This window comes from Heptranchias perlo, chromosome 3, assembly GCF_035084215.1.
Source record: "Heptranchias perlo isolate sHepPer1 chromosome 3, sHepPer1.hap1, whole genome shotgun sequence".
Lineage (NCBI taxonomy): Eukaryota > Metazoa > Chordata > Chondrichthyes > Hexanchiformes > Hexanchidae > Heptranchias > Heptranchias perlo.
Genome location: NC_090327.1, coordinates 129,402,010 through 129,428,238, shown reverse-complemented (window position 1 = coordinate 129,428,238; position 26,229 = coordinate 129,402,010). Strand labels below are relative to the sequence as shown.

Here is a 26,229-nt window from a genome sequence, read left to right as displayed (position 1 = left end):
CGCTGCACTAGTGAGACTGCTTTGATGAGAATAAATGAGCACTTTGCTGTGACTTTCGCTTCTGCACACAGAGAACTTCTGGCACTGCCAATATTTGACTCAGCTGGGAAGGAATGTTTATGCTTCACAACAGTTCACAATAATAAAGGAGCTTTAGTCCCTGCACTAAAATCAGTGGCCTTGAAATTACACTCTTCGAATATTATGAACACTTAATAGATTTGCAGGAATTTCATCTGTCCGATATTTCAGCGGAGGCAGTAACCGTCTTAAAATAATGGGTTAACGACAGGGAATTCAGGAGAAACTTCTTTACCCAGAGAATGGTAAGAATGTGGAACTCGCTACCACAAGGAGTAGTTGAGGCAAATAGCATAGATGCATTTAAGGGGAAGCTAGATAAGCACATGAGGGGGAAAGGAATAGAAGGATATGCTGCTAGGATGAGATGAAGAGGGGTGGGAGGAGGCTCACGTGGAGCGTAAACCACAGCATAGACCAGTTGGGCCGAATGGCCTGTTTCTCAATGCGCATGATTTTAGCATGGCGGCAGGATCTCAGCGGGGTGGGGGGTGGTGGTCAATGGGCGTGTGGGAGACCCGGGGGGAAAAAATTTTACCTCTCTCCACGTAATCGCGACTTAATTGGAGGTCCTTAATGTGCCTTCCGGGTTTCCCACGCGTCAGGCAGCCAGATTGACAGGCTGGGGATCGGGGAGTTGGAGATCGATCACATCGTGAGTTGGACATCGGAGAGGGGACATCGGGGCTTGTACATCGTGGGTTTGGGGGGGTCGGACATCGGGGGTTGGAGCGGGGGCCAGCCGATCGCAAGGGTCCGATCACACCAGGTAGGCTGTTGGGCCTGGATGAAGCACTCCTGCTCCTCCGGGCCCACAGGCAGTGCAATAGAGGCACTCACCTCATGGATCCGGCCCTTCCCACCTGCTTTCACCTGGCATGAATCGGAAGCAATGTGAAACCCAAACAGGTAAGATCAAATTCATTTCAAGTGTCCAATACACAAAATATAAACATAAGAACATAAGAAATAGGAGCAGGAGTAGGCCAATCGGCCCCTCGAGCCTGCTCCGCCATTCAATAAGATCATGGCTGATCTGATCCTAACCTCAAATCTAAATTCATGTCCAATTTCCTGCCCGCTCCCCGTAACCCCTAATTCCCTTTACTTCTAGGAAACTGTCTATTTCTGTTTTAAATTTATTTAATGATGTAGCTTCCACAGCTTCCTGGGGCAGCAAATTCCACAGACCTACCACCCTCTGAGTGAAGAAGTTTCTCCTCATCTCAGTTTTGAAAGAGCAGCCCCTTATCCTAAGATTATGCCCCCTAGTTCTAGTTTCACCCATCCTTGGGAACATCCTTACCGCATCCACCCGATCAAGCCCCTTCACAATCTTATATGTTTCAATAAGATCGCCTCTCATTCTTCTGAACTCCAATGAGCAGAGTCCCAATCTACTCAACCTCTCCTCATATGTCCACCCCCTCATCCCCGGGATTAACCGAGTGAACCTTCTTTGTACTGCCTCGAGAGCAAGTATGTCTTTTCTTAAGTATGGACACCAAAACTGTATGCAGTATTCCAGATGCGGTCTCACCAATACCTTATATAACTGCAGCAATACCTCCCTGTTTTTATATTCTATCCCCCTAGCAATAAAAGCCAACATTCCGTTGGCCTTCTTGATCACCTGCTGCACCTGCAAACTAACTTTTTGATTTTCTTGCACTAGGACCCCCAGATCCCTTTATACTGCAGTACTTTCCAGTTTCTCGCCATTAAGATAATAACTTGCTCTCCGATTTTTCCTGCCAAAGTGCATAACCTCACATTTTCCAATATTGTATTGCATCTGCCAAATCTCCGCCCACTCACCCAGCCTGTCTATATCCCCTTGTAGGTTTTTTATGTCCTCCTCACTCTCTACTTTCCCTCCCATCTTTGTATCATCTGCAAACTTTGATATGTTACACTCGGTCCCCTCCTCCAAATCGTTAATATAGATTGTAAAGAGTTGGGGACCCAGCACCGACCCCTGCGGAACACCACTGGCTACAGGTTGCCAGTCCGAGAATGTACCATTTATCCCAACTCTCTGCTTCCTGTTAGATAACCAATCCTCCACCCATGCCAGAATATTACCCCCAATCCAGTGATTCTTTATCTTGAGCAATAATCTTTTATGTGGCACCTTGTCGAATGCCTTCTGGAAGTCCAAATACACTACGTCCACTGGTTCCCCTTTATCCACCCTGTACGTTATGTCCTCAAAGAACTCGAGCAAATTTGTCAGACATGACTTCCCCTTTGTAAAGCCATGCTGACTTTATCCTATTAAATTATGTTTATCCAAATGTTCCGCTACTGTCTCCTTAATAATAGACTCCAAAATTTTACCCACCACAGATGTTAGGCTAACTGGTCTATAATTTCCAGCCTTCTGCCTACTACCCTTTTTAAATAACGGTGTTACATTAGCAGTTTTCCAATCTGCCGGGACCTTTGCCGAGTCCAGAGAATTTTGGAAAATTATTACCAAAGCATCCACAATCCCTACTGCCACGTCCCTCAAGACCCTAGGATGTAAGCCATCAGGTCCAGGGGATTTATCCGCCTTGAGTCCCATTAATTTACTGAGTACCAATTTCTTAGTGATTTTAATCGTATTTAGCTCCTCCCCCCCTAGAGCCCCCTGTTTGTCCAGTGTTGGGATATTCTTAGTGTCCTCTACCGTAAAGACTGAAACAAAATATTTGTTCAGCATTTTTGCCATCTCCATGTTTCCCACCATTAATTTCCCGGTCTCATCCTCTAAAGGACCTATGTTTGCCTTAGCCACCCTTTTTCTTTTTATATAACTGTAGAAACTCTTGCTATCTGTTTTTATATTTTTTGCTAATTTATTTTCATAATCTATCTTCCCTTTCTTAATCAATCCTTTCGTTACTTTTTGCTGTCTTTTGAAGACTTCCCAATCTTCTATCCTCCCACTATGTTTGGTTACCTTATATGTCCTTGTTTTTAGTCGGATACTATCCTTAATTTCTTTACTTAGCCACGGATGGCTGTCATTTCTTTTACACCCTTTTTTCCTCAGTGGAATATATATTTTTTGAAATTTGTAAAATAACTCCTTAAATGAACACCACTGCTCATGTACCGTCTTACCCTTTAATCTATTTTCCCAGTCCACTTTAATCAATTCCGCTCTCATACCATCATAGTCTCCTTTATTCAAGCTCAGTACGCTTGTTTGAGAATCAACCTTCTCACCCTCTAATTGGATATGGAATTCAACCATGTTGTGGTCGCTCGTTCCAAGGGGATCCTTAACTAGGACATTATTAATTAATCCTGACTCATTACACAGGACCAGGTCCAAGGTTGCTTGCCCCCTTGTTGGTTCAGTTACATACTGCTCAAGAAATCCATCCCTAATACACTCAATAAACTCTTCCTCAAGGCTACCCTGCCCAATTTGATTTGTCCAGTTAATATGATAGTTAAAATCCCCCATAATTACATGCCCTGACTATTTCCTGATTAATACTTCTTCCAGCAGAGTTGCAACTATTAGGAGGCCTATATACTACGCCCACGAGTGTTTTCTGCCCCTTATTATTCCTTATCTCTACCCAAACTGTTTCATTATCCTGATCCTTTGTCCCAATATCATTTCTCTGTATTACAGTGATTCCTTCCTTTATTAACATAGCCACCCCACCACCCCCCTTCCTTCCTGCCTGTCCTTCCTGATTGTTAAATACCCTGGCATATTTAATTCCCAGTCGTTGTCACCCTGCAGCCATGTTTCTGTAATGGCCACAAGATCATACCCATACGTCGTTATTTGTGCCGTTAACTGGTCCATTTTGTTACGAATGCTACGTGCATTCAGATAAAGAACTTTCAAATATGTTTTGTGACACTTCGTTCCTGCTTTTTCCTTTTTTAACACTTTACCTTTTACTCCATACCTTCTGTCCCTTCCTGATACGCTTTCCTCTGTCTCCCTGCTCAGGTTCCCAACCCCCTGCCACAGCTTTGATGCTGGGTTAATCGCCTTACGCCTTCTAGTTTTTATTTTATCTGTCGTGCCTAAAGTATACTTTCTTTCCGCTGCTCTACGCTTTTCCCTTTCACTTGTTCTTGAACAACTGTTTGTACTATTTGTATTGTAGATTTCCCCTGGGTCTTCCCCTCTCTTGCTGCTCTCAACTTTATTCCCTTCTGACTCCCCGCTCAGGTTCCCATCCCCCTGCCACTCTAGTTTAAACCTTCCCCAACAGCACTAGCAAACACCCCCGCGAGGACATTTGTCCCGGTCCTGCTCGGGTGTAACCCGTCACGCTTGTACAGGTCCCACCTTCCCCAGAACCGGTCCCAATGTCCCAGGAATCTAAATCCCTCCCTCCTACACCATCCCTGCAGCCACGCATTCATCCTGTCTATTCTCCTGTTCCTATACTCACTAGCACGTGGCACCGGTAGTAATCCTGAGATCACTACCTTTGAAGTCCTGCTTTTTAATTTATCTCCTAACTCCTTAAATTCACCTTGCAGGACCTCATCCCTTTTTTTACCTATGTCGTTGGTACCGATATGGACCACGACTACTGGCTGTTCACCCTTAAGGATCTCAATGAGGTACATTGCCCCTTTAAGTATCAGCCCGCCAGATTTAAGTGGGGGCGGGACTTCCTGGTGACTGCTGTGCACACGCACACAGATCTGCCTGAGTCAAACCCAAAAATGGGCAGGTTGGAGGCGGGGTTTCTACCCGCGCCCAAAAACATTGATTTTCTCTGCCCCCAACCCACCCGATCTTGGGGACTAAAATCATGCCCCATGTGACACCTCCATTAAAAGAGGAGGCAGTGGAGTTTCTGGGGAATGTGTGAAGTGTTTTTATATGTCTATTTTTACAGCAGAATTTAAAGCCCAATGTATAATTTCTATCTACACTGTCATATGTTAGGATTACTATTTAAAGTCTTCAGCCAATTTGATTCACTCCATGTGATATCAAGAAACGGCTGAGTGCACTGGATACAACAAAGGCTATGGGCCCCGACAACATCCCAGCTGTAGTGCTGAAGACTTGTGCTCCAGAACTAGCCGTACTTCTAGTCAAGCTGTTCCAGTACAGCTACAACACTGGCATCTACCCGACATGGTGGAAAATTGCCCAGGAATGTCCTGTCCACAAAAAGCAGGACAAATCCAATCCGGCCAATTACCACCCCATCAGTCTACTCTCAATCATCAGCAAAGTGATGAAAGGTGTCGTCAACAGTGCTATCAAGCGGTACTTATTCACCAATAACCTGCTCACCGATGCTCAGTTTGGGTTCTGCCAGGACCACTCAGCTCCAGACCTCATTACAGCTTTGGTCCAAACATGGACAAAACAGCTGAATTCCAGAGGTGAGGTGAGAGTAACTGCACTTGACATCAAGGCAGCATTTGACCGAGTGTGGCACCAAGGAGCCCTAGTAAAATTGAAGTCAATGGGAATCAGGGGGAAAACTCTCCAGTGGCTGGAGTCATACCTAGCCCAAAGGAAGATGGTAGTGGTTGTTGGAGGCCAATCATCTCAGTCCCAGCACATTGCTGCAGGAGTTCCTCAAGGCAGTGTCCTAGGCACAACCATCTTCAGCTGCTTCATCAATGACCATAAGGCAGAGCATTCCAGATCATAACAACTCGCAGTGTAAAAAAATATCTCCTCATCTTCTCTTTGGTTCTTTTGCCATGTATCTGTGCCCTCTGGTTACCGACCCTCCTGCCAGTGAAAACAGTTTCTCTATCTACCTTAAAAAAAAACTCATAATTTTGAACACGTCTATTAAATCTCCCTTTAACCTTCTCTGCTCTAAGGAGAACAATCCCAGCTTCTCTGTTCTCTTCACATAACTGAAGTCCCTCATCCCTGGCACCATTCTGGTGAATCTCCTCTGCACCCTCTCCAAGGCTTTGACATCCTTCCTAAAGTGCCCAGAATTGGACACAATACTCCAGCTGAGGCCTACCCGGTGATTTATAAAGGTTTAGCATAGCTTCCTTGCTTTTGTACTCTGTTTATAAAGCCAAGGATCTCATGTGCTTTTTTAGCAGCCTTATCAACTTGTCCTGCCACCTTCAAAGATTCCTTTGTTTATTCTGGGCGTCATAAATCTACCTGTGATTGCTATTTAACATGAGAATGTGTTGGTTTTAAAGGCAGAGATTGGAAAAGTTCTTTGAAGGCGATAGGAGAGAAATCGCTCTACAGTGACCAAGCTCCGTGACTGCCATAGAAAATATTTTTTAAACTTCAGTCCTGGAGTAAAAATCTTATTATAGATTCATCACTTAGCACTCCAGTGCCGTTTATACCAGACTGAAATGGCCCAATGAATAAAATTCTTTCCTTCTCAAGGAATTTTCATGAAGGAAATTACTTTTGAAGCTTTCAGTCAAAAGTAGTTGGGAGAGGGAAGTCCTTGTGGCTAGAGTGCTACTTTATATTATCTACTGTTTCCACTTTCACCTATCCTTTAAATAGCAAATTCAGTCATCTACTTCGAGATGCACCATTTTCCTGCTTAAAAACTGACTGGAAAGCAAATAAACTCCCATGGCTGTGTTGTGCTCTTCTTTGCAGTTGTTAACTATTTTGTCAAGCTGGCTTGTCCTCCACCTGGAGACAATGGGGTAGATTGTAACAGGGGCCGGGAAGAGGGCCGGTGTTGGGGGGGGGCGTAGAATTCCCATCGGGAAACCCGCAAGTATTGGTTTCCCGGATATCCTTACGATTTTGACGTAAGGACGTCTCTCAATTTTTTTCTGTAAGTTTCCCGCCCGACAGCCAGCCAGATTGACAGGCCGGCTGTCAGTCGGACGGGAGAGCAGCAGGGGGGCGGAGGCCAGCGGGTAAGTCTTTGGGGTCAGTCATGGTGGCTCGGACATCAGGTGGGTCGGAGCTCGTGGGGGGGCGGCGGGGGAGTCGGAGATCGATTGTGGGGGTCCGACATGGTGGGGGGGGGGGGGGGGGTCGGTCGATCGATCGCGTGTGTGGGATCGCGGCAGTTAGGCTTGTTGGGCCTGCTCCTCCAGGCCCGCAAGCAGTGCAATAAAGGCACTTACCTGTTGATCCGGGCCTTCTCACATCCTCTTGAGTGAAGCAGAAGGCCTGGGAATCCCGGCCCCCAAGAGTTAAAATGGAGGCGCCGCAGGCTCCTTAAAATACTTCAGTGACCGACCCGCCTCCTGAGAGCGGGTTAGTCGCCTGCCCCTTGCCCTGCCTCCATTAAAACCGGAAGTGGGCGGGTTGGGGTCGGGTTTTTTTTTACGATTTTTTTACCTTCCCACCCGCCCCCAACCCACCATTCGTGGGGTTAAAATTTAGCCCAATGTCTTAAATCTAACCATTGAATGACTAATCTAGAATGAAGGCACTCAACAAAGCACCATTTGGCACGTCTGACCGGTGCATGGCCTGCATCCAAGTTGCCTTTTGTCGGTATGTTGGAAGTAATACCAGGCACAGGCTCCTGTGACATCAGCTGTGATCCACCGTCCCTCAAGGACAGAATTACATGTCAAATCTCAGTGGATCTCAGGGGCAGAGCTCATGAACACCATGTTTGCTGACAGATCATCTGAAATCCAAGTATCAAATATTCTGTCCGTGTAGCAACCCAATCACTGAAATTGAGGACAAGAACATTTCCGTTTAAAAAGTAGATCCCAGAGAAAGTCCTAGCCCTGTGGATCATGGATGTTTAGGTGCGCTAAGCTTTAACTGCTAAGCTAGCTGCTCTCCAGTGTCACCTATTTCAGTTGTTCTTGTTGATTGATATTGCCTCACCCGTGTGGAAAGCAGCAGACCTTTTGCCACGAATTAGGAAAGGATCAAAATGAGATCCCACTAATTACAGGCCAGTATGCCTATTCTCTGGATACTCCAGCAGGATCCAGTGAGCTTCTGTTGATGGCTCGGCTGTTGAGGAGATTGATGCAGAAACGCTTGTGGTTGAAAATACTAAAGTATTCAAACACGATATAGAGAAAAACACCGAACTTAAAGAGAAATTGTGACTTGCAAGCCAAATATTCAACCGCGTAAATAAAACCGAGTTCAGAAGGACTACATCCGAAAATGTAGCACTCGTGCAAGTCTGCCATATTTTTCGTAGGAAACCTATATTTAGGATATGTTTCACAGATGACTGATGTCATTTTCAGCATCCTGTTTACATGCACAAGTTCTGGCTTAACAATACCAAATAAAGTAAAATTGAAAGGGTCCTCCCCATTGGGGCTGAATTTCCTCGGAGCATCTCCCACTCTGCCGCCGTAACTTTGGCGGAAGTGTGGCGGAGACCTTGTTTACGGAAATTCACCCTCATTTTTTTTTCGGGAGCATTGGAAATGTTTTTGATAGGATGGCATGAATGGGAGGCACGTGAATTGACGGTTACAGACTCATTTCTGTGCACAAATACATTTTTCTGATGAGCAGGTGGTATTGAGAGGACTATTAATGAGTGGACAGAATTGGAAATCAGGAGATGGTCTTCCATATCACATTGGCCCGAATGTTTCTTGCAGCCAGCCATGGATTATCCTTTACATTCTCTGGATGCTACAACTGCTGTTCCTCCTTTGTCTGATCCCTCTGCATCCTTTAGGTGCTATTCCCTTCAGCCTCTCGGGCCACCATGAATAAGGAGAGCGCTTGTAAGACTAAGTTGTGTGACATGCATCAGACCACCACAATCCTTGACACTTTAGCTGGACTGTATTGCAGGGCATCCCAAGACTGATCCAGGCACCTGAAATTTGCCTTCAGATTTCCAGTAGTCTGCACTATGTTGATTCTGGTAATTGAATGGACCTTATTTTAGCAGTGCTGAGCTGGTATCCTGAGTGCAAGTGTCATCAGCCATTGCTTTAGAGGGTAGCCTTGATCTTCGAGGATTTTCCCAGACATTTGCTTTTCTGGACCAAAGTGTGTTGGAGTGATAGACTGCCTTAAAATAAAGGCATTGTGACAGCTGCCAAGAAAGCAAGCATCAGGTGCTGGTGGTCCCAAATGAGCTGACCACCAAGTCAGTGAAATCTTTTCCTGTTGTAGCAGTGGATGAGATTGATGAAGGGAATGTCTAGGTGCAATCTACAACTACTTGTACTTTGCCATTTTCCAGAATGGAATGATTTGCCATTGTCCTGCCAAGCTGATGGTAAACGCCCATGGGGAAACTAATGTATTGTATTTAAGTTCTCCACAGTGTACATTTTATCACATATTATAATAAAATGTGTCTGTGCTTCGACAGTTCATTTGATGAACAGCTAGATGGCACTGTAGTCTGACTATGAAATCTTCAATGGTCCATATGTACTTATTTCATTACTTTCTTCTTAACAGCTCTTCATTGTGCCGTGGAGTTGGCAGAACAGATATCTGCTTTCCCCCAGCACTGCATGCTTGCCGACAGAGCCTCTGCTTACTATGGTGTGTTCGATGCCTCTTCCTTTACTGAAGCCATGCAGGCTGAATTTGACAACGCTAAAGGTGTGATTTTGAAGGAATCCATCTCCGGTGCAAACAAGTTCATCTCGGGAACTGGAAGACAAGGAAAATTCACTTAGCTTCTGAAAAATCCTATGTGGCCATATGAAGATATATGAACTAATTGAAGGATTATTTTTTGGTAGGAGGGGGAGGAGGTTAGTCCTGATCAGCACAAATTAGGGCTCATTCTATAACTTCCTGATTTAAGGTATCTGCTTCTTACTGCTTCCATCACAGGTTTAGATTCCAACAGTAACTAATAATAACAACAATGGTTGCATATATATACATATATATTTTTAAACCTGTTTAAACCCAGTACTGAGGAGGGGTGTCACCTAACCTCACAGTTGGGTAAAACTTGTCTGGAGATGAAAGAAAATAAAATTAGTGGAATTTTTTTTTTAAACTGATAATTGCAGTCATTTATTTCCAGTAAAGTAAATGTCAATTTTGATTACTTTTACAAGAAATGGGGAAAAAAATAATCTCATTAAGAACGGAATGCTGGTAGATCAAACACATAATTTAAGAAATAAAAACAGAAAATACTGGAAACATACAGCAGGTCAGGCAGCATCTGTGGAGAGAGAAACAGATTTCCAGCATGCGCAGTAATTTGCTTTTGCTTTTAAGACCTAATTTAAGAAAACTGCCTAAAGGCAATTGTGATAAATTAATACTAGATTAAGTGGCCTTTATTATTTTTATTTGATTGTAAGAAGCACTGTTATTTTTGCAGATGGTACTTTAAATACTTATTTTATATAAGCTGGCCCTTGTCCCTCTAGAGATGATTACCCGCCCTCGTGAATATGCTCCAATACTTTTTCTGTCACCTAGTGTCGGTATCAAGTGCTCCAGGTCTGCCACAGACCAGATGGAAAGTAAAGCTTCCTTTACTCGGCACTAACAATGTGTCTTACCAAAGCGCATCCTGTGTGCCAGTATGACTTTTTCTGTTTCCTGGTTATTTCAAAACATGCTGGAAGATGAATCTTTGAAAGTTTTCCAATCAGTTTGGTAAGCTCAATCTTTTCTGCAAGCCATGTTGACATCTCACAAGTGAAATCGCCAAATTAGTGCCAAGTAATGGACCAGTTTTGTGCTGTGGGCTTGTACCCAGTAGTAATTGGGTCGAGGATGCCGAAACGCATTATGCATAGGATGCTTACAGCCAACGGAGAGAGGGGACGTTCATTCCATCAGTTTGATTTTGAAACTGGGCCTTGGATGTGAAAGAACAGTGTTTTAACCCACTAGGACATGTAGCATTTTCCCTCACATAGTATAGTCCAATATATTGTCATACAATTATTTTTGGGCCCATGATATATTGGGTCTATAAATATTTTTTTTGAAAGGCCTCGAAATTTGTTGGGATGTGATCCGAGCAGTTAGCTGGGGTCATGCCTGCCAGTGATTTCCGCCACTCATCCCACCAAAGTTAGTAGGGTCAGGGGAAGTGGCCAGAAGGCGTGGCCTTTGGTGGGTTGGGGGCACATCTGCGGCATATGCCCAACAAGGAGGCCTAGAACACCGGCCGAAGCTTGCTGGGACGGGGGAGAGATACCAGATTCCTCCTCCTCCCAGAAAGGTCTCTGACTAGAAATTACAAAATTAAAATTTTGAGCCACTGATATTTTGTGGTCCAAACCCCAAGCCCTGCCTAATCCCAAGGTGGGCCCCACATCCGTTCCTGTCGGCAAGGTATTCATGAAAACACATAGAAGCACAATTGTGTAATTACGTTTAAGCCTTGGTATGTTGATAATTAAGTTAGCTGAGCAGGTGCTTAGTACCGTCTGGCCCCCCTAGAAGATAACGGTATTGCCGACTACAAAAATATAATGAGAATACAGTTTCTTGAAAGGCTATGTGGCCTTGAGACTGACTTCAGCCCTACTGATAACCAGGACAGAAATGTGGGGAGGATGAGAATGCTCAGGCCTACGTGCCAAAGTAATAAAGGGCTATGGACGTTCGGGGGGTGGGGGGCAGGCTCACTACTTGATTGACCAACTACCTGAACCAATAAAGAATGTATGTGTACGCCCATATTCTATGACAGGTGGGCGTTGTTACTGAACTGTATAAACGTGAGCTGTTTCTTGAACTCAGCGAAGTCGTAGCCTCAACTGTTGTTTGAGGCACTCTTCCACTTGTACAAGTTTCTTAATAAATTCTCTCTTGTCTGAATTAAGTGTTTGGGTGTTAATGCATTGTATAGAATAAGTAATATTAAGTTTAAGTTTGCCTGGTGCGACTAGGTGTACTTTGATGCTAAGCTGAGTCGCGACTGAGGGCCCACGCACAGGAATCCCCCACTTTAAGGAGTCCCCATCTCTCTTATGTCAATGGCCTTGTAAGGTCTGCCCCCACAAGGCCATCTCAGAAACTTTGCCCCAGCCAGCAGGGAGCCTGCAAATTTGGGCTCTGATGAAGACTGTGGGTATTTTGTCAGACTCCTGCAGAGGTCACGACAGGAGTCTGCCAGAACAGCCAAGGAATTCCAGCCCTGTAGTTTTTTTTTAGAACAGACTGGCCTTACTCCCAAGTGCCAGTAATTAGGGTGTTCTCCTTGCTTCAGTTCCTCCATTTAGCAACTTGAAATCGGCCACATACTGCAGAACCTTGGAGTTCAGTCAGCTGGGAAAGGTCTGATTAAAGGTAATTTATATTTATTGTGCAATGGTCTTTCAATGCACTTCAGCACCAGTAGGCAGCAGGTACTAAGAGCAAATGAGCCACTTCCCCCCGAGCAAGGAAAAATTCAGGGGCAAGTCACCCCAGATTGTTCTTGTACACTACATAGTAACCAACTGAAATTCAACATAGAAACATACAAAATAGGAGCAAGAGTCGGCTATTCGGCCCTTCGGGCCTGCTCCACCATTCAAAATGATTATGGCTGATCGTCTAACTCAGTACCCTGTTCTCGCTTTTTCCCCATATCCCTTGATCCCTTTAGCATTAAGAAATATATCTATCTCCTTCTTGAATACATCTAATGACTTGGCCTCCACTGCCTTCTGTGGTAGAGAATTTCACAGGTTCACCACCCTCTGAGTGAAGAAATTTCTCCTCATCTCGGTTCTAAATAGCATACCCCGTATCCTGAGACTGTGACCCCTGGTTCTGGACTCCCCAGCCATCGGGAACATCCTCCCTGCATCTAGTCTGTCTAGTCCTGTTAGAATTTTATATGTTTCGATGAGATCACCTCTCATTCTTCTAAACTCTCGTGAATATAGGCCTAGTCGACCCAATCTCTCCTCATACGTCAGTCCTGCCATCCCAGGATTCAGTCTGGTAAACCTTTGTTGCACTCCCTCCATGGCAAGGACATCCTCTGATGAGGAGACCAAAACTGCACACAATACTCCAGATGTGGTCTCACCAAGGCCCTGTATAACTGCAGTAAGACATCCCTGCTCCTGTATTCAAATCCTCTTGCAATGAAGGCCAACATACCATTTGCCTTCCTAACTGCTTGCTGCACCTGAATGCTCACTTTCAGCGACATGTGTACAAGGACACCCAGGTCTCGTTGCACCTCCCCTTTTCCCAATCTATCACCATTCAGATAATAATCTGTCTTTCTGTTTTTACAACTAAAGTGGATAACCTCACATTTATCCACGTTATACTGCATCTGCCATGTTCTTGCCCACTCACCCAACTTGTCTAAATCACATTGGAGCCTCTTTGCATCCTCCTCACAGCTCACATTCCACCCCAGCTTTGTGTCATCGGCAAACTTGGAAATGTTACATCTAGTTCCCTCATCCAAATCATTGATATATATTGTGAATAGCTGGGGCCCAAGCACTGATCTCTGCGGTACCCCACTAGTCACTGCCTGCCACCCGGAAAAAGTCCCGTTTATTCCTACTCTCTGTTTCCTGTCTGTCAACCAATTCTCAATCCATGCCAATATATTCCCCCCAATCCCATGTGCTTTAATTTTGCACACTAACCTCTTGTGTGAGATCTTATCAAAAGCCACCTGAAAATCCAAATACACCACATCCACTGGTTCTCCCCTATCTATTCTACTAGTTACATCCTCAGAGGCAGAGGCTTGGGAGTAGGTCATTTGGTTTCCCTCTCTCTGCTGCATGGTCTGGGGAGACCCAAGCAGAGAGGCATAAAATAAAAATGTAAAAAAGGAAATAAACATGTTTTTTCAAATATTTTCAGTACAAATGAATAAGAAATTGATTGTAGCTCTATGATAAAATCTTAAAATAGTTACTATTTTAAAACTTGTGCTTGAAGTATTATGGGAACAATGTGGAAAATTAGTTTATTAAAAAGCAAAAATGATAGTCTACAATCCCATACTCTGGCATAAATTGTGGTACTTTATTGTTTTCTGAAATATAAACTTATTTGTGCATTTAAAGTAAATGTGCTGGAATGCAACAACGTCATCTCCTTGGTTTCATTCAAACTGTGATATTTTTCAGATAACTAAGTGTACGTGGAGTTGCAAATTGGTATATTATTCACTTTATTCAGCTGCCAGATATGATGAAAGTCACTGCTTTCAAGTATGCCAGCAGTTGAGTTTAATGAAGTGATGATTAATGTATTAATTTTATTTCACACCTCATTCTGATACGCTAAGCATTCTGCAGCAGAACAGTGGAAGTGGGGCAAATGTGCTGTGGGTTTGGATCGTGCTTCTGCAGCCCCTGCTAAAAAAAAAACACACAATGGGAGGGGCGGGGGGATTTCAGCCCCAAGGAACGGGAGGGTTAGGGTGGGTGGGAGGTCAAAATTGCAGGTTTTTAAATCGCGACCGCAACCCGGCTCCAATGCGCCCACTTCTGGGTTTAACGTGGACGAGGTTGTGTTGGTTAGTGCTGGCGGGCAGAGATTCAGCATGGCACTTAAAATCATGACGAGACGTTAAGCAGCGTTTTTTAAAATTTAACTTTAAATTTAACGCCTCCAGGATGGCTTTCCAGAGGCTCGTGAATCTAGCCAGGTAAAAGCAGGTGAGAAGAGCCGGTTCATTCAGGTAAGTGCCTTTATTGCACTGCTTGTTGGCCAGGAGGAGCAGAAGTGTTTCCTCCAGGCCCGACAAGCTTACCTGCCGCGATCGGTCCCCCGCGATCGGCTGAACCCCACCCCCCCGATGTCCGCGACCCCCCACCCCATCACCGACCTCTCGCCCCCACCGCGATCCCCGACTTCTCACCTCCACCCACCCCCCCGCCTCATCCAGCCCCTGAGGACATTGATCTCTCCCTGGCTGTTTTCCCATCCAACAGGCTGCCAACCTGTCAATCATGCTGGCCGCCGGGCGCGAAACCCGGAAGTAAATTTTTTTGCCTTCAATTGAGTTGCGCTCACTTCACATCCGGGTTTCCCGCACAAAAATCGACTCCCAGCTCTCTTCCCGGCTGCACGGAAAAATCATATGCCTGCTTACAGCCAGGAGTGGTCACACATTATCAGCGGTAAAACAAGCAACGATAAAGAAGACAAAAAAGCAAAAACTTTGGCGTGCAAATTGCACAGAAAAATATATAACACCAGAAAATAAAATCAGTGATCTGAGGCCAAAATTGCTCTCGAGTTTGCAGTATTAAGAGAAACTGGGGTGGAACCAAATATTACACAGGTTGTGGAATATGAATAACCCTTCTTAACAAATTCCACTTCAATCACTGCGCCTGGTCAGAGTTGCCAATGACATCCTGTGTGTCTATGGTCACAGCTTGCTGTCTCTCCTCAACCACTTAATTTTCCATTAATTGCCTTTTATCCACTGTTCCCCTTTATAGCACCACTTGCACATGGTTCCAATTCTACCAATCCCAGTGCAGTCACTACTTTTTCTTGAACTGCTTCTCCTCCTGTGCAGACAGCCACTTCTGGCGTGTCACAAGGCTCCGTTCTTGTTCCCCTCCTGTGTTGGAGCTACATGCTACACCTCAGCAGCATCATCCGCAAATACAGGCTAAGCTTGCATGGTGATGACCCCCAAGTCTACCTCAGTCATCAGCACCGACTCCAGGGCTTTTGCTGTACTATTTAACTGCTTCTCTGACACCAATTCCTGGATGAGTTGTCGCCTCCTGCAACTCAATGTCAATGGGCTCGATTTTCCCACCCCCGAGCGGGTGCGTTCGTGGCGGGGGGGGGGCTGCGAAAATCGGGGATTTCCCGGGCGGGTCCGGAGCCCGGCTCCAACCCGCCCACTTCCGGGTTCCCCAGTGACGCGCTGACATGCGCGCGCAGCCCCCGCATGTGGGACACCCGCCGGCAATTAAAGCCGGCGGGGTGCCACTTAAGGTAATTATTTAGGTACTTCAGGTCGTTTACAGACCTGATTAACATGATATTTTAGGAGGGGTGGGATTTTCAAGTCAACTGGGACTGTTTCCCGTACTGGGGGAAACACTCCCACTTCAAATGGACGTGTTCCAGATATCAGCCTGTGACAGCTGCAAAGGTCCATTTGACAGGTGGGGGGGGTGGTGGGGGGGGGAGACCCTCACTCATTGCAGGAGGCCACTCTGTCACTTTGGACAAAGTTTGGCCTCCACCACCCTCCTCCTAACAATAAAATTCACAAACTTGCACACTTACCCCGGTGTCCAGACACATGTACCTACCTTGCGGACCCCCTCAGATGTACATCTTCCGGATGGGGGCCGCCGTAGCTGCAGTCATGACGTCCTCGGAGGACGAACAGCCTCACCAGCCTCGCCGGCCACACCGTCCACCTCTGACACGTGGAGCTCCACAACACAGTGCTGTGACACATCCACCTGCACAGCAGGAGGGAGGGCTACCGCAGAGAGAGATGCGTCGCAGAGGGCACTACCCTCGCCACAGGGTCCACAGACCGAGGCTCAGCTTCCTGGACCCCTCTGAGCAGCAGTGCACACGGAGGCTCAGAGTCACTCGACATGTAGTCGTGGACATCTGCAGCCTCCTTCATGCCGATCTGCTCCCAGCAGGCCCGAGCACCATCTTCTTACCTGTCGCTGTCAAAGTCACCATTTCCCTCAACAACTTCTCCTTCGCATCCTGCCAGGGTGCCACCGGGGACATCGCCGACGTCTCTCAGTCGTCTGCACAAAAGAGCCCTGCAAATACACCTACACCCACTCTGCAGTAACACAATGGGTGGCACAGTTGTGGGTCTTCATTGTGATCCTCAGGAAAGGGCATTATTGCACAAACCAGACAAGATTCACAAAGACGTGGCAGTAGTGGTGCCAATATAATATGTAATGTGAGTTGATCAGATATTAAATATAAGTAAAAATCATGACAAACCCTCAAACATCCTTGTGCATCCCCTTCATGCTCACTACACGTTTGCCTTACGCTTCCTACTGCACATATGTGATGCATGCCCTGTGTCTGCAGCACAGGTAGTGGCAGGTTGAGTGAGGCTGACCATGAAAGAGATTCATGAGAGGGCGAGTATGAGATAGAGCCATGAGATTGTATGAGGATTGGGTTGAGTGGTAGTGGTGGGATGAGTACTGGGGAGGTGAGTAAGTGCAGGTAAGATGAGAATGAGCTTTGAGTGGGTGTGAGGAGTGATGTGATAGAATAGTGTTGGCAGTGCAGAAGGATATGTGGGGTGGGGGCGGTAATGTGGCAGACGGAGTGCAGGGGAATGAGTAAGTGTACTCACTTCGGCTGACCTACTTAGGTCATTGGAGCGCCTCCTGCACTGTATGCAGGTGAGCGATATGTTGGTGGTGCAGGTGACCTCCTCTGCCACCTCGAGCCAGGCGTTCTTGGTGGCAGAGGCAGGCCACTTCCTCCCGCCCACCGGGGAGAAGATCTCTGTCCTCCCCCTCCTCCTCACCCCATCCAATGATACCTGGAGTGAGGCATCATTAAACCTGGGAGCATCCTTCCCCTTGGGCTGCTCCATGCTGTAATTTTGCCTATTTTCTGCTGCATCAGTCAATGAAGGACTGCCCCTTTAAATAGGGCTCCTCCAGCTGACAGCCTATGCTGCGCAAACACAATCCGCGCACTGCGCAACTTTCCGGCGCGAAACCCGGAAGCAAAGTTAAGTACCTTCAATCAAGCTGCGATTGCGTGCGGAGCACCCCGATTTCACTGGGCGCGTTACCCACACACCCAGTCGACCCCCCGCTGCCAACCCGCCGCCCTCCTAATATCGGGCCCAATAAAACTGAAACTATCCTCTTCAACTTTAGCTCGTACCAACGTGCCGCGTGCCAATTTAGTTAACCTCCCAGGGCTGCTTGTTCAGTCTGAAGTGATGCATAGCTCAGTGTTCAGTTCAATCTTGAGCTGAGCTGTTTACCCCACATCCAAGTGCATTGTTGAGATCACCGACTTCCACTTCTGGAACATTGCCCATTTGTGCCCATCTCATCTCTTCCATTGTTGAAATCCTCAACTATGCCTTCATCACCATGAGGATCGATATCTCAAATGTTCTCCCCAGCCTCTCTCCTCCTCCCCCCCCCCCACAACATATCTAGAGGTTGACTTCCTATCTCCGATTTACCTATCAATGGAAATAATCTGTGTTTAGCTTGTCTAATCTTTTAATTATTTTGAACACCTCTATCAAATCCTCTCTCAATCTTCTAAGTCCAAGAGATTACAGTCCTTATTGCCCTAGCCTTGATGTGACTCAGACCCCTTGTCCCGATTATCATTCTGTTGAACCTGTTTTATCCCTCCTAAAGTGAGGAGCCCAAAACTGCACTCAATATTCCAGATGTCGCCTAACAATAATTTTCTAAAGAGTCACCATAACCTCTTTTTACTTTTGTATTAAATCCTCCAGAAATAAATGGCAAATTCATTTGCCACCTGATTTTTTGTTTTTAAGAATTTATGTATCTGCACACCTAGATCCATTTGCTTCTTCTCTGTATTGATAAAGTTACCATTTCTGGTATATTTGCATTATTTATTGTTCGGAAAATGTATTATCTCACATTTTTCTACATTAAATTACACCTGCCCAATCTTCCAAGCTGTTTATGTTCTCCTGTGCTTTTCTGGATTCCTCCTGGCAGTTTGCTAATCCTCCCATTTTGATATCATCAGTAAACTTTGGGTGTATTTCCACACCAACTTTAGCATTGCAGCGACCCGAAGTTGGTGTGTAAACAGAGCTCGAGGCCAGTGATCCCACAGTGGAGTGGATCACACCAGAACTGCTGAAATGAAAACCTCCCCCTCCAGGAGCTGGCGGTTTCACACCCAAACAATAGATCCCAGACCGCAGTGTAAACATGGCCTTCTGTGGTTTGGGTTCAGAAATGCACAGTAGTGCAAGAGCACATCTGTAACGTCGTCATGTAAAATTTAAAAATCTTTAACCAGTTGATTGTCCTGAGGTAGGAAATGTTTTTCATCGCTAGTAAATTTAAATGTCATGGGCACATCTGTTGTGACATCATCTCGTACACATGAAGGCCCAATAGAGTGACTTAAAACGAGATAGTAAGATTGGGTTTTGGAAGAGCCAGTGGAAATTGGCTGTCCAAACCTGATGTATTCTTGGTTTGCTTGGTTCAGTATAAAGGTGTCCTTTGATATCCGCTCCCTTATTTCTAAATCCAGATATTGGAATAAAAGTGGTCCCAACGATAGCTGGGACACCCCACTAGCCACTGCCCTCCTGTCTGAAAAACACGAATTACTACAATCCTTTACTATCCACCTTTCAGCCATCTCTCTATCCATACTGCCACTTTCCCTTTTACGCCAAAGGGCACTAATTTTCTCAACCAATTCCTTATGCAGCACTTTATCAAATGCTTACTAAACATCTTTATAAACTACATTCACTACTACTTCTCCCAAAAATTTCTATCACACTTTCCCCTTTGAAACTCTTTTTCCATAACCATTTAATTTTGCTACCCTTCTTCCTGCTTTCAGACACATCCCAAATTCCTCACTCCTGCTTGGTGTCCATTTCTCTTTGCTGTAAAGTGCAATGAGATGTTCTTACACATGAAGAGCAGAGCATAAATATATCATGATGTTGGTGCTTATGGGGCTGTTAATCTGTGCTTTAAGTTTGTTGCTTTCACATCTGCCCTGTATTCTAGGAAAGAAATATACTTCAAATGGTAGCTGTAACTAACTTAAGAAAGTCAATTAGATGATTAATGCAAGAGAAAGTTAAGCTTAACTCCTTTTTGCCAATGTTTTGTGAATATATACAGATCAATACAGTGGTTCCATAAAGGAACATAATGTCACTTGGATTGTTTAATTGAGAGAGGATGGGAATCATTCTCATATGATGACCAACTGTTCACACTAGTTCTGACCACTCCAATGAAAAGCAATTTTCTAAGTAATTTGAGTTGCATAGAGCAGAGTTATTTATTAACTGGGATTTTTGCTTGGTTTTGAAAGCGATCCCTCCATTATCAAGTACATTGTACCATCTAATTGAACCAAAGATGATCAGGATTGTAAGTGCTGTTTATCATTTTTTGGAATTCATTCACCACAAAGGATGTCTCGGCATCCTTCACACTAAATTTTGTGATCCGGAAAATGTTATGAGCTCTAGAAGTAGATAATTTTTTTTATTCATTCATGGGATGTGGGCATCACTGGCGAGGCCAGCATTTATGGCCCATCCCTAATTGCCCTTGAGAAGGTGGTGGTGAGCCGCCTTCTTGAACCGCTGCAGTCAGTGTGGTGAAGGTTCTCCCACAGTACTGTTAAGAAGGGAATTCCAGGATTTTGACCCAGTGACGATGAAGGAACAGCGATATATTTCCAAGTCAGGATGGTGTGTGACTTGGAGGGGAACGTGCAGGTGGTGGTGTTCCCTTGCACCTGCTGCCCTTGTCCTTATCCTTCTAGGTGATAGAGGTCCCAGGTTTGGGAGGTGCTGTCGAAGAAGCCTTGGCGAGCTGCTGCAGTGCATCCTGTAGATGGTACACACTGCAGCCACGGTGCGCCGGTGAAGGGAGTGAATGTTTAGGGTGGTGGATGGGGTGCCAATCAAGCGGGCTGCTTTGTCCTGGATGGCGTCGAGCTTCTTGAGTGTTGTTGGAGCTGCACTCATCCAGGCAAGTGGAGAGTATTCCATCACACTCCTGACTTGTGCCTTGTAGATGGTGGAAAGGCTTTGGGGAGTCAGGAGGGGAGTCACTCGCCACAGAATATCCAGCCTCTGATCTGCTCTTGTAGCCTCAGTATTTATGTGGCTGGTCCAGTTAAGTTGTCATGTAGAGTGAATAAATTAAGTAGGATTGAATTGAAAGGTTGGGGTTGTAAATTAAACTCATTCTAAAAGTGAATGCTTATAATCCTATTGCATGTTAAAAATGATTCTAGTTATAAAAATAATGAACAGTATTATGATTAGATAACGATATAGAACTAAAACATCACTTTTCATTACTTTAATAAAGATTGAAATGTAAATGTGAAATCAGGTGTCTGAAAGTTTTTAATATATTAAAAGGTCACGAAGGCATTGTGTGTATGTGTTGATAAATAGCTTTGCTAACAATTTTGAGTTATTTCTATTGTGCGTGAATATAATAAACAAATTACATGGTTCAACAGACAGTGACTATATTTATAATTAAAAGCAATGGATGGTTGAAGTAGCAATTACTGTTGCTAAGCTCTCCAACAACTTTGAAGAGCATAGTGGGGGACATGAAAACTGATACTACAATGTGGAGCATTAGGTGTTTTAAGAATAGAAAAACCTGCATAAAATGCCTGACTAGCACAAAATTATAGACCACAAGAATGTTTGGTGGGGGAAATGGAAAAAGTCACATTGATCCAGTTTGGCGCATTATTGGAGCAGAGTAGAATGTTGATTTTGCAACTAATCCGTGTCTACTCGACCTGGAAGTGCTTTATGTTGATGCTGGGTCCCAAACATACCCCAATCCCATAAAACAGGGTGCTTACTAAGGCAGTGAGCAGTTGAGCCATGAAGACCAGACAGGTCTCCGGTTTGTGGTGGATTAGTTGATCCCAGCTGGGGTGGCAGTAGAGTGACTTCAATTGGTCTGAGTACTCATGTGTATGGAATGGAAGACCAATGGCCAAGGTTCCTGCTCCTGATTGCTATCAGTTGACTCCTGCAGGAAGTGTGTGTGGAAGTAACTCAGGAGAGGATGCAGAGCAGGTTTACTAGAATGATATTAGGGATGAGGGACTTCAGTTACGAGGGATGGGCAATAAATGCCGGCCTTGCCAGCGACGCCCACATCCCGTGAACGTATAAAAAAAAAGTTGGGATTGTTCTCCTTTGAGTAGAATAGGTTCAGGGGAGATTTGATAGAGGTGATAACAATTATGAAGGGTTTTAATAGAGTAAATAAGGAGCGTTTCCGCTGGAAGGAGGGTCATTAACCAGGGGACACAGATTTAAGATAATTGGCAAAAGAATCAGAGGGGTGATAAGGAGAAATGTTTTACACAGCGAGTTGTTATGACCTGGAATGCATGGCCTCGTAGGGTGGTGGAAGCAGATTCAATAGTAACTTTCAAAAGTGAAATTCAACAAATACTTGAAAAGGAAGAAGTTGCAGGGCTATGGGCAAAGAGCAGAGCAGTAGGACTAATTGGATAGCTCTTTCTACGAGCCAGCACGGGCACGATGGGCTGACTGGCCTCCTTCAGTGCTGTATGATTCTGAGGTGAGGACATAATTGATTCTCCTCACAATAAAATACCCTGTTGATGCTCAATGGGCTTGAATAATGGCAACCCCTTCTGCCTATAACTTTTTTTAAATGAGAAAGCAACTCATTAAAGACCACAGGGTAGATTTTCTACACTGCATTGATTTCAATGGAATGAAAATCGGGCGAATTCTATAACGGGCGTCCCATCCAGGCAGTGAAAACAAACATCTACCCCACACCTTGACTATCCTGGTCAGAACAGATCCACTGTGTGCGTGTGTATGGGGCAGGAGAATTTTTTTTTATTCGTTCATGGGATGTGGGCGTCACTGGCAAGACCAGCATTTATTGCCCACCCCTAATTGCCCTTGAGAAGGTGATGGAGAGCCGCTTTCTTGAACCGCTGCAGTCCGTGTGGTGAAGGTTCTCCCACAGTGCTGTTAGGAAGGGAGTTCCAGGATTTTGACCCAGCAACAGTGAAGGAACGGTGATATATTTCCAAGTCGGGATGGTGTCTGACTTGGAGGGGAACATGCAGGTGGTGTTGTTCCCATGTGCCTGCTGCTCTTGTCCTTCTCGGTGGTAGGGGTTGCAGTTTTGGGAGGTGCTGTCGAAGAAGCCTTGGCGAGTTGCTGCAGTGCATCCTGTAGATGGTAAACACTGCAGCCACGGTGCACCGGTGGTGAAGGGAGTGAATGTTTAGGGTGGTGGATGGGGTGCCAATTAAGCGGGCTGCTTTGTCCTGGATGGTGTCGAGCTTCTTGAGTGTTGTTGCAGCTGCACTCATCCAGGTAAGTGGAGAGTATTCCATCAGAATGCTGGAAATCATAGTATCGTAGTATGTTACAGCACAGAAGGAGGCCATTCAGCCCATCATGCTTGTGCCAGCTCTTTGAAAGAGCTATCCAATTAGTCCCATTCCTCTGCTCTTTCCCCGTAGCCCTGTAAATTTTTTCCCTTCAAGTATTTACCAAATTCCCTTTTGAAAATTATTATTGAACCTGCTTCCCCCACCCTTTCAGGCAGTGCATTCCAGATCATAACAACTCGCTGCTTAAAAAAAAATCCTCATGTCACCTCTGGTTCTTTTGCCGATCACTTCAAATCTGTGTCCTCTGGTTACCGACCCTTCTGCCACTGGAAACAGTTTCTCCTTATTTACTCTTTCAAAACCATTCGTGATTTTGAACACCTCTATCAAATCTCCCCTTAACCTTCTCTGCTCTAAGGAGAACAACCCCAGTTTCTCCAGTCTCTCCACATAATTGAAGTCCTGCATCCCTGGTACTATTCTAAGTAAGTTTCTTCTGCACCTCCTCCAAAGCTTTGACATCCTTCCTAAAATGTGGTGCCCAGAATTGAACGCAATACTCCAGCTGAGACCTAATCAATGTTTTATGAAGGTTTAGCAAAACGTCCTTGCTTTTGTACTCTATGCCTCTATTGATAAAGCCCAGGATCCCATATATTTTTTAAACAGCCTTCTCAACTTGTCCTACCACCTTCAAAGATTCGTGTACATACATCCCCAGGTCTCTCTGTTCCTGTAACCCCCTTAAAATTGTACCATTTAGTTTATATTGCCTCTCCTCATTCTTCCCAACAAAATGTATCACTCCACACTTCTCTGCATTAAATTTCATCTGCCATGTGTCTGCCCATTTCACCAGTCTGTCTATGTCCTCCTGAAGTCTGTTATTAGCCTCCACTTTGATTACTACATTTCCGAGTTTCGTGTCATCTGCAAGCTTTGAAATTATGCCCTCTATACCTAAGTCCAGGTCATTAATACATATCAAAAAGAGCAATGGCCCTAGTATCGAAGTCCGGGGAACACCACTGTATACTTCCTTCCAGTCTGAAAAACAACCGTTCACCACTTTCTGTCCCCTAGCCAATGTTGTATCCACATTGCCACTGTCCCTTTAATCCTATGGACTTTACTTTTGCCAACAAGTCTATTATGTGGTACTTTATCAAATGCCTTTGGAAAGTCCATATACACATCAACCGCACTACCCTCATCAACCCTCTCCCTTATTTCATCAAAGAACTCAATCAAGTTAGTCAAACACCATTTTCCTTTAACAAATCCATGCTGACTTTAATTTATTAGCCCATACTTTTCTAAGTGCCAATTAATTTTGTCCCGAATTATTGTTAAAAAGTTTCCCCACCACTGAAGTTAGGCTGATTGGCCTGTAATTGCCAGGTTTATCCCTCCCCCCTTTTTTGAACAGGGGTGTAATATTTGTAATACTGTGCAAATGTGCAGCAGGACCATCAGCATCTGAATAGGGAAAAGGCAGTTTAAAATCTCCTGGTGAGAAGCCTCAGTCAGAAACGTTTCTCTTTGTTTCTGATTTCAGAGGGCTAGCTGATCTGCGTGTATTTCCAGTTTTTATATGTGTAGCAGGTTTATCCAAAGCCAGCTGCCATTATTTTGGAAGGGGGAAAGGGAGAAATTTTGCATCCCTCCCTGACCTGAATATGCACCATTTATTTGGCTTCCCATACAATTTAAGATATTCAGTACCAGTGCGGACACCAATGCCCAAACTGAAGGTGTGTCATTGTTTTTGCAGATGTCAAATTTGATGAGTTTAGTTTCAATCGGTCAATTTATTAATTTTTAGATTCCCTAAGCCTGTGCAAAAGCAAAAAAAAATGAAAATGTGGCATTAGCTGATAACTTGCGGGATATTACTATTCATCATAATGCCCTGACCAGTTTATTTAAACTGAATGTGTCCTTCAGCCAGTTGCTAAATCTGAATGATTTAATTCGTGCTCTGCTTTTCCTGACTGTATCTCCAGGTGGCGTCCATAAAAGGGGAATTTCCATCTGAAACCGCTGCCGCAAAAAGGTGTGAAACAAATGATCTTTTTTTTTGTACAATGATGGAAAAATCTAGTTTTATATTTTAGAAATATTACTTCCAGCTTTTGATAGGGCGCTGCCACATGGTCTCTTACAGCCACGTGAGTTGGAAACAGGTCGAAGTTTGCGGTCCGCTTTTGCTGAAAGCGAATCATATTCCGATGAAATATGATTTTTCTGCACCGGTTCGATCCTGGTTTCCGTCCTTTTTAGTCAACTAACTGATTTAGAGCAGTGCCGTGTATAATATGCGCCTTTTGATTTTAAGTTTATTAAATAGCAAATAAATTGAACAACGATAATTTATTACAGGAATATTACAGTGCAGATAGAGCCACAAAATAGACTCGCATAAATCACTGATGAAGTGTCACTGGATCTGTAATAAACTGATCAGACATTTCCAGCATGTCTGGGGGCACTGATCAATATCTCCAACAGCTTCATAGCTGAATTATATAAGAAAACACTTTCCCCCTTTGTATGGAGTTTTACCTGTTCCAGCAAAAAATGCATTTACTGGTCAGAGAATTCGAAAAAAAAATCCCCCATTGCATTCCCGCACAGAAATAAACACTGCTAAACTGAATATTTCCGGTGAAACACTCTGTCCCATTATCAAGGAGCAAGGAATGCAGCAGATAACCGCTAAAATAACATTGAGTTAATAGCCAACTTGGAAAGCTGCGCCCTGGTTATGAATGTTAACACTTAAAACGGATGTAGTGATTCCCAAGGACAATATAACTCCGAATCTAACACTCCTGAACATAAGCATACAAAGTTTAAGAATAAGGCGTCATAAGAAGGTCATGAACCTTAATTTAAAAAAAAACTCACCTACCTCCCCTAAGCAAAATAAAAATGCAGAATTATTTATAACTGCTAACTGTTACTAAATATATGCAACAATTAGCGATCGCACAAGCAATTATTTCCTCTTAGAACTACAAGTAGACTTTAATTTCTCACTTATAGTCTGACTGCCCCAGGAGGGAGGGGAGGGGAGGGGAGGGGATTGTAGTGGGAGGAGGAGGAGTCGAGTGAACCAAAAACCCGCCTCCGCTGGGTGCAAATCGGAGCGCGCGCGGGGAAGGATGGATGGATGG

At 44.7% G+C, this 26,229-nt stretch overlaps 1 protein-coding gene across 1 annotated transcript in view; it reads left to right on the top strand.

Moving 5' to 3' along the window:
- Positions 1 to 11,785, top strand: part of zgc:101569 (uncharacterized protein LOC449822 homolog) — a 41,720-nt gene extending 29,935 nt beyond the window's left edge. The window contains exon 6 of the mRNA XM_067976706.1: positions 9,440 to 11,785. Within this exon, the coding sequence (XP_067832807.1) occupies positions 9,440 to 9,663 (224 nt within the window). The 3' untranslated portion in view covers positions 9,664 to 11,785. The remainder of the gene's footprint in view (positions 1 to 9,439) is intronic.
- The last annotated feature ends 14,444 nt before the right edge of the window (positions 11,786 to 26,229 follow it).